This window comes from Syngnathoides biaculeatus, chromosome 7 (assembly GCF_019802595.1).
Source record: "Syngnathoides biaculeatus isolate LvHL_M chromosome 7, ASM1980259v1, whole genome shotgun sequence".
Taxonomy (NCBI): Eukaryota; Metazoa; Chordata; class Actinopteri; order Syngnathiformes; family Syngnathidae; genus Syngnathoides; species Syngnathoides biaculeatus.
The window spans coordinates 5,699,988-5,714,328 of NC_084646.1; the positions used below are offsets into that span (position 1 = coordinate 5,699,988).

At 44.4% G+C, this 14,341-nt stretch overlaps 1 protein-coding gene across 15 annotated transcripts in view; it reads right to left on the bottom strand.

The window, feature by feature from the left end:
* The window catches only part of LOC133504002 (oxysterol-binding protein-related protein 1-like), a 74,483-nt gene that overhangs the window by 8,636 nt on the left and 51,506 nt on the right, over nt 1-14,341 (bottom strand). For 13 of the 15 annotated variants that reach the window (XM_061826091.1, XM_061826090.1, XM_061826092.1 and 10 more), the window contains 10 exons: nt 14,212-14,287; nt 12,505-12,639; nt 12,253-12,350; nt 11,963-12,145; nt 11,774-11,881; nt 10,272-10,361; nt 7,046-7,160; nt 5,402-5,509; nt 4,362-4,485; nt 2,864-2,954 (listed from right to left, as the gene is read on the bottom strand). In XM_061826091.1, the coding sequence (XP_061682075.1) occupies nt 2,864-2,954; nt 4,362-4,485; nt 5,402-5,509; nt 7,046-7,160; nt 10,272-10,361; nt 11,774-11,881; nt 11,963-12,145; nt 12,253-12,350; nt 12,505-12,639; nt 14,212-14,287 (1,128 nt within the window). Of the gene's footprint in view, nt 1-2,863; nt 2,955-4,361; nt 4,486-5,401; nt 5,510-7,045; nt 7,161-10,271; nt 10,362-11,773; nt 11,882-11,962; nt 12,146-12,252; nt 12,351-12,504; nt 12,640-14,211; nt 14,288-14,341 lie in introns of those variants that run through there. The other 2 variants (XM_061826101.1, XR_009795878.1) reach the window with 2 other exon arrangements.

Consider the following 14,341-nt stretch of genomic DNA (forward strand, 5'->3'; position numbering starts at 1 on the left):
CTGGCAACCAGTTCAGGGTGTCCACCGCCTTCTGCCCGTTGACAGCTGGGATAGGCTCCAGCACTCCCGTGACCCTCGTGAGGATAAGTGGCTAAGAAAATGGATGGATGGATGGATGAAATGTGGTATATGAGTACATGTGTGTTATAGAACAGCCATTCATTAGTTTTAAAGCTGGAGTTCAAAATTAACACTCCCCGCAACCCTCATGAGGATAAGCAGCAAAGAAAATGGATGAATGGATGGACTTATTTCATATTTTCCTGTATTTGTGTGAGGCACCCTAGTGTTAGTTTTGAACTCCAGCTTTAAAACTAATGAATGACTGTTCTATAACACACATGTACTCATATACCACATTTCATCCATCCATCCATTTTCTTAGCCACTTATCCTCACGAGGGTCACGGGAGTGCTGGAGCCTATCCCAGCTGTCAACGGGCAGGAGGCGGTGCACACCCTGAATTGGTTGCCAGTCAATCGTAGGGCACATGAAGACAAACAACCAGTCATTCTCACAATCACACCTAGGGGCAATTTAGAGTGTCCAATTAATGTTGCATGTTTTTGGGATGCGGGAGGAAACCGGGGTGCCCGGAGAAAACCCACGCTGGGACTGGGAGAACATGCAAACTCCACACAGGCGGGTCCGGGATCGAACCCGGGTCCTCAGAACTGTCAGGCCAACACTTTCCAGCTGAGTCAATTCATTTTGAAAGAATTTTCTTTTACTACACCTATGTATAATACGCACTATTGATTCCGGTACGATGAAAAATAGACTTCCGTTGCTCGTATACAAATACTTGGGTCTCAGAAGCAGTGGTGGTCAAAGGTGTGTGGTGGTGCGACGCTTAGAGGTATTGCAATTTCAAAACGAGTATCTTCGTTCGCACTCTGATTGAACGCTCACCGCCTCATTTGGAGGTCCGGGGTGATTGGGAATTAAGGGACCAGAGAACCGTTTTATATTGTAACCAAAAAAATGAAAATGCTCCTTTATGTAAAATGAACTCGGCGTTCTGTCAGGTTGCATTTAAAGCACACGAGCAGGGGAAGGAAATTGTGGAAAGGAGGCAGGCAGGCGGTTGAGTGGAGGAAAAGTAGAGCAGATGAGCGATAAGAGCACAGCGTTGCCCACCGGCCCCCCACCGCCTCGTTGAGCCCATCTCAACAAGCGAGTGGGGGGGGGGGGGGTACATATTTCAAGATGATATCTCCGCGCGGAGGATATGAAAGGCTTTTCTTTCAATTATTTTGGGCGATATCCTATCACACGTTAAGCACGTACGCGTCAAAGTATAACCTTGGGCCAAGTGCGGGGCTCCTTCAGCGAGCGAAAAAACAGACAAGGAAGGGGAAATAAACATCCGTTTAGCTCAAGCATTTAAAGCAAAAAATAAATACAATTTTAAAAATGCAGCAAAGCTTGACAACAAACGCAGTTCACGAGCGCTACGGACCAAGACCTGATGTGAATAGCGAACATTTGGAGCTACTGTAATTCCCGGCTACAGAGCGCACCTGGTTATAAGCCTCACCCATAAAATATTTTTGTTTTAATTTATTGTAGTAAATGACATTACAGGTATTTTAAAATTTTAATTCACGTGAGCAAGTCAGATTCAGAATTTAAAGCTCAAATAATAGTAACAATTTGTGGCCGATGGTATTTTTAGAACATACCTCGCGGGGGCCTTATATGGTCCTCACGGGCTAGCATTCGCCCGCGGGCATCGCCTTGGTGACCCCTGGTTTAACGCTAGCGCCGCTGTGCTAACGCTAGTGCCCCTGCGCTAACACGGCCGGTTAAAAAAATAAAACATACTGGTGAAAATCACTGAGACATGGCACTAACATGCTAGCGCAGCGCTAACACGGCCAGACGGATAAAAGTCACTTCCTCGGCACATATTCCACCGGTCTCACTCTTACCTTTTAGGCTCGAGTGCCCCCTTGCGGCCGTTACGAAAAAAAAAAAAAAATGCACGAATTAGCCGTATGACCGCATAAACCGCAAGGTTGAAAGCGTGTGGAAAAAGTCGCGATTTATAGGCCAGAAATTACGGTATGTGGAAATAAGGGAGGAGCTTCATTTAAACAGGCTACAGCCCTTTCAAATATAAAAGTAGTGCTTTGCTGCCAGCTTGTGGCATACATATGTATATAAATATAAATCTTATCAGTTACTTGCAATTTTTTTGCTATTCACTTCATATATACGAGCTGAAAAATGCTAGCTACATTCTTTGAGGGAAATTTTGTTCACTATTTCACTTCAATAGAGTAATAACTGACAAAACGTTTTTTTTTCTAATGCAGAAAAGAAGCGGTCCATTTCAAGATCAGTATTCAAGAAATAAAGTGTGTGTATGTGGCTCCATAACACTCCAATTAACAGTCAAATGTATTTTTTTTTCTGCCCTGATAACTTTTGTGATGCTAATTAGGGAGCTAAAGGCTAGCTACGGCCTTGTTTGCAAACTAAGCTAACAGTTTGCTGAATAAAGCGCCACATTCGGGCCCCGAGAGCGTAATTAACCTTTAAATAGAATTCGGGGGCGCGAGGAAGAAAGCGAACGAGGACACCGGCAAAAAGTACTTCTCCAAAGAGGCGCCGAGCGCGTGTAACGAACGCAAATGGCTGCTCATCTCCGCACATTAAAAAGAGACAAACGAGAGTGGACACTGTGAATACCAACAGTCAATTACGGCCCGTTTACGGCGAAATGAAGAGGTCGGCTGCCACGACGGCTCCGTCTTGTCACTAATAAAGATGGCCCGTGCCCGTTTAGGCTCGAATTAAAAGATTGCCCGTCGAGTGGAGCGATTTCGATGCTAAGTTTCCGTTCGCCCAAGTCACCTCGTCTTCCACTCGTCGTCCGTTTTGGAGCTTTTCTTGTGGGCGGCCCTCTGCTTCTCCTCCAGTCTTTTCTTCTCCTCGCTGGCCAAGTCTGAGGGAACAGCAAAAGGTTTAGGAACCAGTCGCCCTCAAAGTTTTGAAAGCAAGTGCCACCTAAAAAATATTGTCCTCTACATGTACTACCATCATCACAAACATTAATATGCAGTAACATAGAAAGACAAAAGGTTAATTAAAAATAATTTTTTTGATTTTATTCCTAAAAAAGTGTATTTAACATCATTGTAAACCACTGTAACATTATGCAAATGTATAATGTGCATTTAATTATAAATTATGCCTAAATAAATGTTTGAAAACAAATACCGTAATTTCTGGCCTATAAGCCGCCACTTTTTCCACACGCTTTTAACCCTGCGGTTTATGCGGTGATGCGGCTAATTTGTGTATTTTTTTTCTGACGGGCGCAAGGGGGCACTCGAGCTGAAAAGGTAAGAATGAGACCGGTGGAATATATGTGCCGAGGAAGTGACTTTCACCGGCCCTGTTAGCGCTGCGCTAGCGTTAGCGCTGTACTAGCGTGTTGCTGCTGTGTTATTGGCGTGTCTCAGTTATATTTACCAGTAAGTTTTAATTTAATTGGCCCTCTTAGCGTTAGCGTGGTGCTAGCGTTATAGCTTTAGCGCTAGCTCTTTCTGTGTACCGTCTTTCTTTGACAATATTTGAATATGGGTTTCAATGTGGGCACTTACGGTTTTACACAGCTGCGGCGTATGTACCAAATGGTATTTCCTTTACAAATGTACTCGGTGAGGCTTATAACCAGGTACGCTCTGTAAGCCGGGAATTACGGTAATTATTTTGCATCGCACGAGAGAGTGCGTATGCCACTCTGAGAATCCCAAATGTAGTCAATGTTTTTATCATTCCCCATCGCCTAACCCTAACAGCTGCAAGGGGGCGCTCTAGCGGAAAAGGTAAGAGTGAGACCGGTGGAATATATGTGCAGAGGAAGTGACTTTTACTGGTCCGGCCCTGTTAGCGCTGCGCTAGCGTGTTACTGCCGCGTCTCAGTGATTTTTACCAGTATGTTTTTTATTTATTTATTTTAACCAGCTCTGTTTGTGGGGTGCTAACGTTAGCATAGCTTTAGCATTAGTGCAGCGCTACCGTTAGGGTTAAACTGCCTGCGTACCGTAAATATCTCGTGTTTCAATGCGGGCACATGCGGCTTTTACACAGCTGCGGCTTATGTGTGTTATGTACCAAATGGTATTTCCTTTACAATTGTACTGGGTGAGGCTTATAGCCAGGTGTGTGCTGTAGGCTGGGAATTACGGTAGTTCTCGTAGGGGCAATGTATGTGACTTAAAAGTTAAATACAACTGAACTATACTTTGGTTGCGGTTCTCCCCTCCCCCACCACCACTAGAGGGAGCACTCATACAACCGTTCAAGAATCAGTGCCATCAACCGCGTCCTAAACGAGTCGTCTCACCGATGTCGCCGTTCTCCATGGCTCGAACGTCGGGCCTCATCCTGCAGTCTGTTCGAGGAAGGACGGCCGCCATGTCCTCGTCCAGCTCGTTAAGCTGCATGGCGAAGGTCGTGAAGCTGTACATCTGTCATTCAGGTGAGGGGGCAGATTTGCGTTATTGCGAGGGGACGAGTGTCAGGGGTGTCAAACTCATTTTTCTCGCGGGCCACATTGTTGTTCTGGTTTCCCCCAGAGGGCCATTATGACCGTGAGACAAAAATATCTCATCATATTTACATCATAAATTTATGAACTAGCTTTGGAATTAGAAATCAAGGGTCATGTGTTTTTCAACTATTCACGTTGGATAACACAAACATGCTTGTAATATCTCAACTTTATCATTTATGATATTTGACAATTTATAATTTTGGTACAGATTTTTAGTAGAATCATGGAAATTGACACTCTCGATTTAGTTTCACGGGCCACATAAAACCATGTGGTGGACCAGATCTGCCCCCCGGGCCTTGAGTTTGACACCTGTTCTCTAAGTAGTCATGATGTGAGTTTTTCTCTTGAGCAATATGACTGTGTAGATAAATAAAGACTATTAGCTTCCAAATTATTCAACACTTTTTAAAATATGCCAATTTTTGCAATCATTTAATTATTAATAATTTTTGACATGTTAAAAAATGTTATTTTCCTAAATACAACTGATTATTATCTTGAGAAAAATATTTTTTCCTCTTTAAAAAAAATCTCTTATTCTGGAAAATGATATTAAAAAAAGAACCATGTAGTGTAACTTTTTTGAAAGACTAATTTCTAACATATTTTTTTACGGCGTTAAAACCATCAGTAAACAATAATCCATAAAAAAATAACTAAATAAAGCCCCAAGAATTTGTCAATCTTAAATCGAAAGCTTCTGAATCTGAATGACTAAACAATATAACGAGGCCGCTCGATGAAGTGCTGCCTCCGTGAGTGAAAATGCAGTCCCTGCTTTGACTGTGTTTGGGGTTCTCCGCTAGTAGCGCATTGTCCAAAGTGACCTGGGCGGAGTTGGCCGGGCGGGGGGGCATCCTCCACAGGAGCCGGCTGCCGGGAATCACGTCCACGCTGTCGGGCGCTTGGGAGGGAGCGTCGCCCTCGCTGCCAGCCTGGAAAGGACGCAGCAGGCGGACGCTATTACATCACGTCCGTCAAAGTATTGTAGATTATTTTATATAATTATAGATTTCTTCTCCCAATCTGAGCTCATTTTAATAATTGCCTGGCTTTTCGTAAAGTGCAAGTTGATTTCTTGAGAGGTAAGAGAAATCCAAACTTTGCCGCCTCCTTGCCACATGAATGAGTTTCTCTTCTTTTTCGGAAAGTGGAATATTATTAGTTGGTCATTTTATCAACCTTATTGGTTGGTCTCGGGCGGCACGGTGGTTCAGCGGGAAAGCGTTGGCCTCAACGTTCTGAGGAACCGGGTTCGATCCCGGACCCGCCTGTGTGGCGTTTGCATGTTCTCCCCGTGCCTGCGCGTGTTTTCTCCCACATCCCAAAAACATGCGACATTAATTGGACACTCTAAATTGCCCATAGGTGTCTATGTCCCATGCGATTTGCTGGCGACCAGTTCAGGGTGTACCCTGCCTCCTGCCCATTGACAGCTGGGATAGCCTCCAGCACTCCTCGCGACCATTGTGAGGATAAGCGGCCAACAAAATGGATGGATGGATGAATGGATGGATGGATTAGTTGGTCTTCTTTTGAGGAAAGTACAAAATCAGTGCTGTACTTTGTCTTTATCTTTTTATAGAAGCGGAACAACAATAGTTTGTCACCCCCACCTTTTTTTTTTTTTTTTTATAGAAAGCTAATTGTTTTTTTAAAAATGTTTTCTCCCCAAATAGTGCAACATGCGGCACAGTAGATCAGCTGGTAAAGCGTTGGCCTCACAGTTCTGAGGACCCGGGTTCGATCCCGGACCCGCCTGTGTGGAGTTTGCATGTTCTCCCCGTCCCAGCGTGGGTTTTCTCCGGGCACCCCGGTTTGCTCCCACATCCCAAAAACATGCAACATTAATTGGACACTCTAAATTGCCCCTAGGTGTGATTGTGATTGTGAGTGCAACTGTTTGTCTTGCGTTTTTCTGCCTCTGCCTTGTTTTGGACTGCATTTTGGTATAAACCCACTTCCGAAATAAAACTACGCCTAACGTCATGTCCTCGTCTTGGAGTCCTGCATTTGGGTCCGCCCCCGCATCGTTGGTTCGCGACACATAGGTGTGATTACAAGTGTTGTCTGTCTCCATGTGCCCTGTAATTGGTTGGCGACCAGTTCAGGGTGTACCCCGCCTCCTGCCCGTTGACAGCTGGGATAGGCTCCAGCACTCCCCGCGACCCTCGTGAGGATAAGCGGTTCAGAAAATGGATGGATGCAATCGTTTGTATTCTCTTTGTCTTCTTTTCAATAAAGTGCCGCACCAAGAGATTTGCTTTCTTTTTAGGAAAGCGCCACATCAATGCGTTGTCTTCTCTTGCGGAAAGTGCAACACAAAGTCGTTTCCATTCTTTTAGGGAAAGTGAAAATCATTAGTTTGTCCTCTTTTTATTTTTTATTTTTTCAGAACACGGATTATGAACCGTTGCATTATTTTCTTTCATCCTACGATATCGTCACGGTAATGCATCAGAGTTTGTTACCTTTCTGCTGGCGTTTTTGCTTTCCGCTCCTTTGCCGTAAGCCTCCAGGGCGGCGGGATCAATGGCGTACAAGCACTCGGACCACTTGCCATACAGGGCGCACAACTTCTTTTTGCTTTGGTGTGGAAAATAAAAAAAAAAAAAAAACACGCAAACACACGGTCATTATTTTTGCTTGTTTTCTTGCGAGGCTGTGACAAGGTAACACAAAATTTGTGCCCTTATCAGCATTTTTTGGCGGTGGACAAGTAATGTCGCAAAAGGCACAGTCGTGGTCTTGAGGTCAACGATTTTAAATGCATACGGAGGGAGGAAAAAAAAATGACAAACCAAAAGAAAAACAACCCAGCTGGTCTCACCTTTCGCAAGGAGCCACCTGCCCTTGCCGTTTTGTTGCTTTCCTCTTTATTCGCACTCGGCTGCCTTTCCTCCAGTTTTGACATTGAATTGCACTTGTCTACTTTTAAGAAAGTTTCACACCGAAGTCTTTGTTTTTGGGCAAGTGCAACATAAATATACAGTGAATACTCGATTCGAGAACATCCCCATTTTCAAACAAGTTGGATTTCGAATGAAAATTTTGAGATTTATTTATTTTTTGCTTCTGATTTTGGATGAAAATCCAGTTCTCGAACGCCCCTGAAAAAAAACGAACATGACGTAACGCGCGCCACCCGACCAGCTGACCCACGACGCGCTTTGTTATTGTGTATAATGCAGCCTCTGTACACAGACGTGTCCCTATTTCTACAGTGCAGTTTATTATCAGGAAAAGCTCAAAAAATATGCTTTAAAAAGCCTAATTTTTAGGCTTGGAACGCATTATTTCTTTTTCCATTAATTGTAATGGGTAATATCGATTCGGATTTCAAACAAATGACTTCTCGAACCGTGTTCTGGAACAGATTGTGGTCGAGAACTGAGGTTGTACTTGTACTTCTATTCAAAAATGTCAAACTTCAGTAGTTGGCCTTTTTAGGAATAAGCAATTTTATTTTAGAGAAGAGTGGTGGCATTAAAAAATTTGTGAATAAAAAAAATGTACAAGGATGGGGGCCGAAGCGCTCCAGATACGGCAATGCACTCCCAGCCTAGCGTACTCTACTGCTAAAGCATACATTTTAAGCAAAAACTAAATATATTTCCAGAATTATTCATGATATAAAGTATTTAAACTATACATGTATTTCTACTGTGCAGGTTATTATCAGGAAAAGCTACAAAAATATGCTTTAAAAAGCCTAATTTTTAGGCTTGGAAAGCATTATTTCTTTTTCCATTAATTGTAATGGGAAATAACGATTTGGATTTCAAACGAATCATTTCTCGAACCGCCTTCTGGAACAGATTTTGGTCGCGAACCGAGATTGTACTTGTACTTCTATTTAAAAAGGTTAAACTTCATTAGTTGGGTTTTTAGGAATTATAATAATAATAATAATCTTATTTTAGAGAAGAGTGGTGGCATAAAAAAAATTAATATAAAAAGTTTACAAGGCCTGGGTCGAAGCGGTACAGATACTGCAATGCACTCCAAGCCGAGCGTACTCTACTACTAAATCATACATTTTAAGCAAAAAATAAATATGTTTCCAAAATAATTTCATTAAATAAAGTTTTTAAACAATACATGTATTTCTATTATGCAGTTCATTATCAGGAAAAGCTAAAAAAAATATCCTTTAAAAAGCCTAATTTTTAGGCTTGGAACGCATTATTTCTTTTTCCATTAATTGTAATGGAAAATATCGATTTGGATTTCGAAGAAATCACTTCTCGAACCGTGTTCTGGAACGGATTGTGGTCGAGAACCGAGGTTACTTCAATAGTTGGTCTTTTTAGGAATAAGCACTTATTTTAGAGATGAGTGGTAGCATCAAAAAATGAGAAAAAATAAATAATTCTCTTTGGGAGTGTACAACATACAGTTGATTTTTACAAAAGTTCAAAATCCATTTTTTTGGGAAAGTGCGACATCAGGAATTCCTCTTCTCTTTATTAGCGTCTCTTTACTTTGCTGCTTTTCCTGCTCGGCGGTGACTAGCTAGCACAACCCCCCCCCATCTGGTCGCACGTGCGCGCCGGCACGCGCGCCCCCTGCCAAGTAACATCGCAAATTACACGTTTAGGCGGCGGGATCGCTGTCAGCGGCTTTTAAACGCTCCGAGAACTCTCCGCCCCCTAAAAAAACTCTGCTTATCTCGCGAGCCCCAATGAGCCATCTGCTCTACGGGTTTTTTTATTTTATTTTATTTTTTTGGTCGCTTTCGTCTTTTAATCCCACTTGGCTGCCCTCCTCGCGGTTGCGAAACAGAATTCCGTTTGCGATGTCGGAGAACCGCCGCGTTTCAAGGAAAATGAATGACTAATTGTGGGGGGGGGGGGGGATAGTTAATTAATAATATGCTCGGCGATTGGAGTCCAGCCAAAGCACTTCACGCTGCCGGTTTTGATTCAGACATAATTTAGCTAAAGTACACTTACAGCGCATTTAAATTATTCCGGCTCGCGACTATAATGAAGTATGAGGATATTTTGATTCCGTTTTAATAAACAGCAAGCGGCGAAATTATGCGCTCGCCGCAAAGTCTTTAATGTGGACCACTTTAAGGCGAAGAGAGGGGACGACGGCGCTTCCCCCGCAATGCGCGAGGGTTTGGAAATAATCAAAGAAATCATCAAGTGTGATTAAAGAGACCTTGGAAAGGATGCTTTGTAATTACATTTGTAAATCGCAACAATTAAGCGGCAAGCTGTTAGACATTCATTTGAGCCCTTTTTTTTTTTTTGTTTGTTGGAATGAAAAAAAAAAAAAACATTTTATTACAGAAAAATAAATGGAGTGTCTTTTTTCCCCCCAGATAAAAATTTTCTACGTTTTTTTTTTTTTTAAATATCGCAATATTATGGAGTAAAGTTTTTTTAAAACGGGGGCGAGCGTGCGCTGACTCCCGTTCGCCGAGCGTTTGAACGCGGGCGGGTCGATTCCGAGCACAGCCACGAAACCCGATTTGGGAGCGGGTGTGCGCAGTTGCGCTGCCACCTGATCGCGGTTGTTTATTTTTAATTCCCCCTCTCCAAAAAGAGATTAACTTTGCTCTCGAGGTTACAGTTCACATTCATGCATCTTAAACGGCGCTGCGCATATATTATAGCCATTGTATGACAGCCAGTAAACAACACGCCGTTGTTTTTGTGTGTGTGTGTGTACTTGCGTCAAGTGCACCTTTTATCCAATATGTACCCTTCAACTTTGTGCAGTTCTTTGCCAAAAAGGCCACATGGCTTGAAGTTAAGGCAGCATTTTTCGCCGGTTCTGCGCAAAAACACAACAGCAATGAGCAGTAAGCGAGGAAAAAAACCATCAATATCATTAGCAGCGTCATATTTCTTAGCCGCTTATCCTCACAAGGAGTGCTAGAGCCTATCCTGGCTATCAGCGGGCAAGAGGCGGGGTACACCCTGAACTGGTCGCCAGACAATCGCAGGGGCACATAGAGACAAACAGCCGCACTCACAATCACACCTACGGGCAATTTAATGTATCCAATTAATGTTGGGTGTTTTTTGGGATGTGGGAGGAAACCGGAGTGCCCGGAGAAACCCCACGCAGGCACGGGGGAGGACATGGGATATTTAAAATATCAAACTTCAATAATTGTTCTTTTTAGGAATAGGCAATCTTATGTTAGAGAAGAGCAGTGGCATCAAAAAAAATTGTAATAAAAAATTGTTTACAAGGCTGGGGGCCGAAGTGCTACAGATACGGCAATGCACTCCCAGCCTAGCGTACTCTCCTACTCAAGCATACATTTTAAGCAAAAACTAAATATATTTCCAAAACTATTTCATGATATAAAGTATTTAAACTATACATGTATTTCTACTGTTCAGGATATTATCAGGAAAAGCTCCAAAATTGCTTTAAAAAGGCAATTTTTTTTAGGCTTGGAACGCATTAACGCATTTTCCATTAATTGTAATGGGAAATATCGATTTGGATTTTGAACAAATCACTTCCCGAACCGCCTTGTGGAAGGGAGGGCCGGGATTGAACCCGGGTCCTCAGAACAGCGCAGCGTCACGACAATACAGGGAGTCCTCGGGTTAAGACGGTCTCGGCCTAAGACGTTTCGACTTTACAACGCCCGTTGCCCCGGCCGCCATTTTGTCTGGCTATTCCTCGTCCGTGTTTGTGCGCCGGGAGTACCTTCGCATTTTTCGCCCTCCTTTTTCGACGTGATCGCCCCAAAAAAGAAATCCGTGTCTTTTAGCAATGCTTCTGCAGCTAAAAGAAAATCCATTACCATGGAAACGAAGCTCAAGATCATAAAAAGATTGAAAGAAGGGAGAGACAGCAACACCACCAAGACCGCGGTGACAATTATTAAAGACAAAGGCCGTTTTTTAGCGCATGTGAAGGGTTCTGATCCTATACCAGACTCGATGATCACAAAACAAGGTTCTTTGGTACTTGTCGGGATGGAGAGGATTGAGGACCGGGTTCCTTCTCCACCCACCTCTCAGCAGTAATCCTAAATACATCATCTCATTTATTTCAATGAATTGGATTTTTTAAAGTATTTCGGCTTTGATGGCGTAATCCGACTTAATTCGAAATTTGCGTGAAGTCGCTACTCTCGGAACGGATCTCAGTCGTAGACAAGAGGACTCCCTGTAAGAATGTGAGGTTTTTTTGTTTTTTTTGGGGGGAGGTAATCCTCGTACCTGTGGTTGAGCACCTCCACGCTTCCATACTGCTCGATCCAGAGCTGGCCCACGATGATGTTGTGAACGCAGCACGTGGGATTGCTCCACGTGTACGCTTCGTTGTGCCTGCGCGGCAAAAAGCGAAAACCTTTCTAAAATCGCGACAGGAAGTGAAAGGACGACCATTCGTATCTTGCCGGTCCTCACTCGGGCAGCTCCAACGTGAGGACGCCTTTGGGCTCGGCCTGCACGCTCTTCCCCCAGAACTTGAGTTTGGGGTAGACGGAGCCGTGGAACGCGAAGTCCCGCCGGAGGCCCTCGGCGTGGAAGGCGCTCACGGGAGGGTGGTGGCTCACCTGCTCCGATACCAGCCGGAAACCAAGGTCCTCCCTGGGACCAAAAATAATCATTTTCCCCCTGAGGGTGGGGCAGTGTGGGACTCCAGTCCCAAGAGTCAAGACTTCAGGAGAGCCGGTTTTAGGACTCGACGCCCTCACCGAACCAGTTCGTAGGTTTCGCCGAGCAGCGGGTTGAAGGGCTTGCCCGTCCTCTCCAACTGCGACGCCACAGCGGACACGACGAAGGCCGCCACACACTGACAAGAAAAGTAGCGACAAGAAGTGTACGTATTGGACTCCCTCATCCCCAGTAGTGTCAGATTAAAAGGTCGCCCGATCATTCTGGGTTTTGCCTTGTCCCATTGAAGCCACCCCTGCTGATTCGCGTGCTTTGGCCTCCAGTTTTTGTACCTTCATCCTTTCAAGGGACTCGGTGGCGGCGTTGGCCCGTCGGATGAGGTACGTGTGCTCCATGTACTCGGTCAGACGCTGCAGGAAGCTGAGCGGCTCATTGAGGATCACGGGCATGGTGATCTTGGAGAGCTCCTGGAGACCACGCAAGGCCGAGGCTCATTATCAGGTTTTAGTCGTTTAGACGAAAATGCTGACTAGTTTCAGATCAAACGTAGTCATTTTGACTACAGTGTGTAATAGTTTTAGTCCCGTTGTAGTCTACGAAAACTTTAAAAGGTTTTGAGCTCCAGATTTCGAGACCTTTCAACCCCAGACCCCAAACTCACATTTTTGCTGGAAATGATCACACAGTGAACCATGTGACAAGTGAGATAGTCAATAGTGGGAATTTGCAGGTTGTTGGAGTCGCTCTTGGTTGAGCAGTCCCGGGTTCAAATCCCAGACGAGCCCTCGTTTAAAGGGTTTTCCCCACATGGCAATGAACTCATGTTGACCTTGTGACAATCAAGTTGGCCACGAAACGCAAACTGCGGCTTTTTGATCTAAGCGTCAGATTCTCGCTTTGTGCGTGAAGGGTCCATCCATCCATCCATCCATTTTCTTTGTCGCTTATCCTCAAAGGGGTCGCGGCAGCAATTGGGCCTATCTCAGCTGTCAACGGGCAGGAGGGGGGGCACACCCTGAACTAGTCGCCAGCCAATCGCAGGGCACATAGAGACAAACAGCCGCACTCATAATCACACCTATGGGCAATTTAGAGTGTCCAATTAATGTTGCACCTTTTTGGGATGTGGGAGGAAACCGGAGTGCCCGGACAAAACCCACCCAGGCACGGGGAGAAAATGCAAACTCCACACAGGGAGAGGGCCGGGATCGAAACCGGGACCTCAGAACTGTGAGTCCAACGCTTTCCAGATGTCCACCGTGCTCCCCAGAGTGAAGGTCTCTGGTCCTGATGTCCGATTCTCAGACAAACCCCTTTGGACTTGGTTTCTGGCAATCGCCAGGTTGATCGTCGGTCTTGGGGGATGATTCTCGCTTTGGGTGTGAGGGGCCCTGGGTTCAAATCCCAGAGGAGCTCTCGTTTAATGTGTTTTCCCCAGCTGGAATTGCCTCACGGGCTCAGATTGACCAGGTGACGAATAAGTTGGTCACTAAGCTTTCTGATCGAGACGTGTGATTCTCGCTAAGTGGGCGAAGACTCCTCGGTCTAATTCTCGGACGAACCCTCGTGGAATCTTTGGCAATTACCACATGTTGACCGTGTAACGAGAAAGTTGATAAAAGAACAGCACGTGGGTTGTTGGCCAAGGGGTATGATTCTCGCTTTGGGTGTGAGAGGTCCTGGGTTCAAATCCTAGATGATGCCTCATTTAAAGGGTTTTCCCCAGCTGGAATTGCCTCAGGTTGACCAGTTGACAAGGAAGTTGGTCACTAAGCGCAAAGTGCGGCTTTTCGATCAAGACGTGTGATTCTCGAGATGTCGCTGAAGACCTCGTGAAAGGGGTTTCTGGCAATTACCACGTTTCCCATGTCACAAGTTGTTCAATTAAATTATAAGCAAAATCATTTCGTGAACAAAAAACGAAGCCTTCCTTGAGTCAAAATCGGACAGTAAAAAAAAAAAAAAATCAATTGTTTTTTTTTTTTTTTAAATTTAAAACAAATGTTGGGAGAGGAGCATTACATTCTGTACATTCTCACCATTCCAATGCAGTTTTTGAGAATACTCCAAATGCTGAAGTCGTTTCTTGAAAACATTGGTGCGGGCAAGCTCGTCCTGAAACCCAAAAAAAATGTACGCTGCATTTTTTTTCTTTCCACATGACAAAAG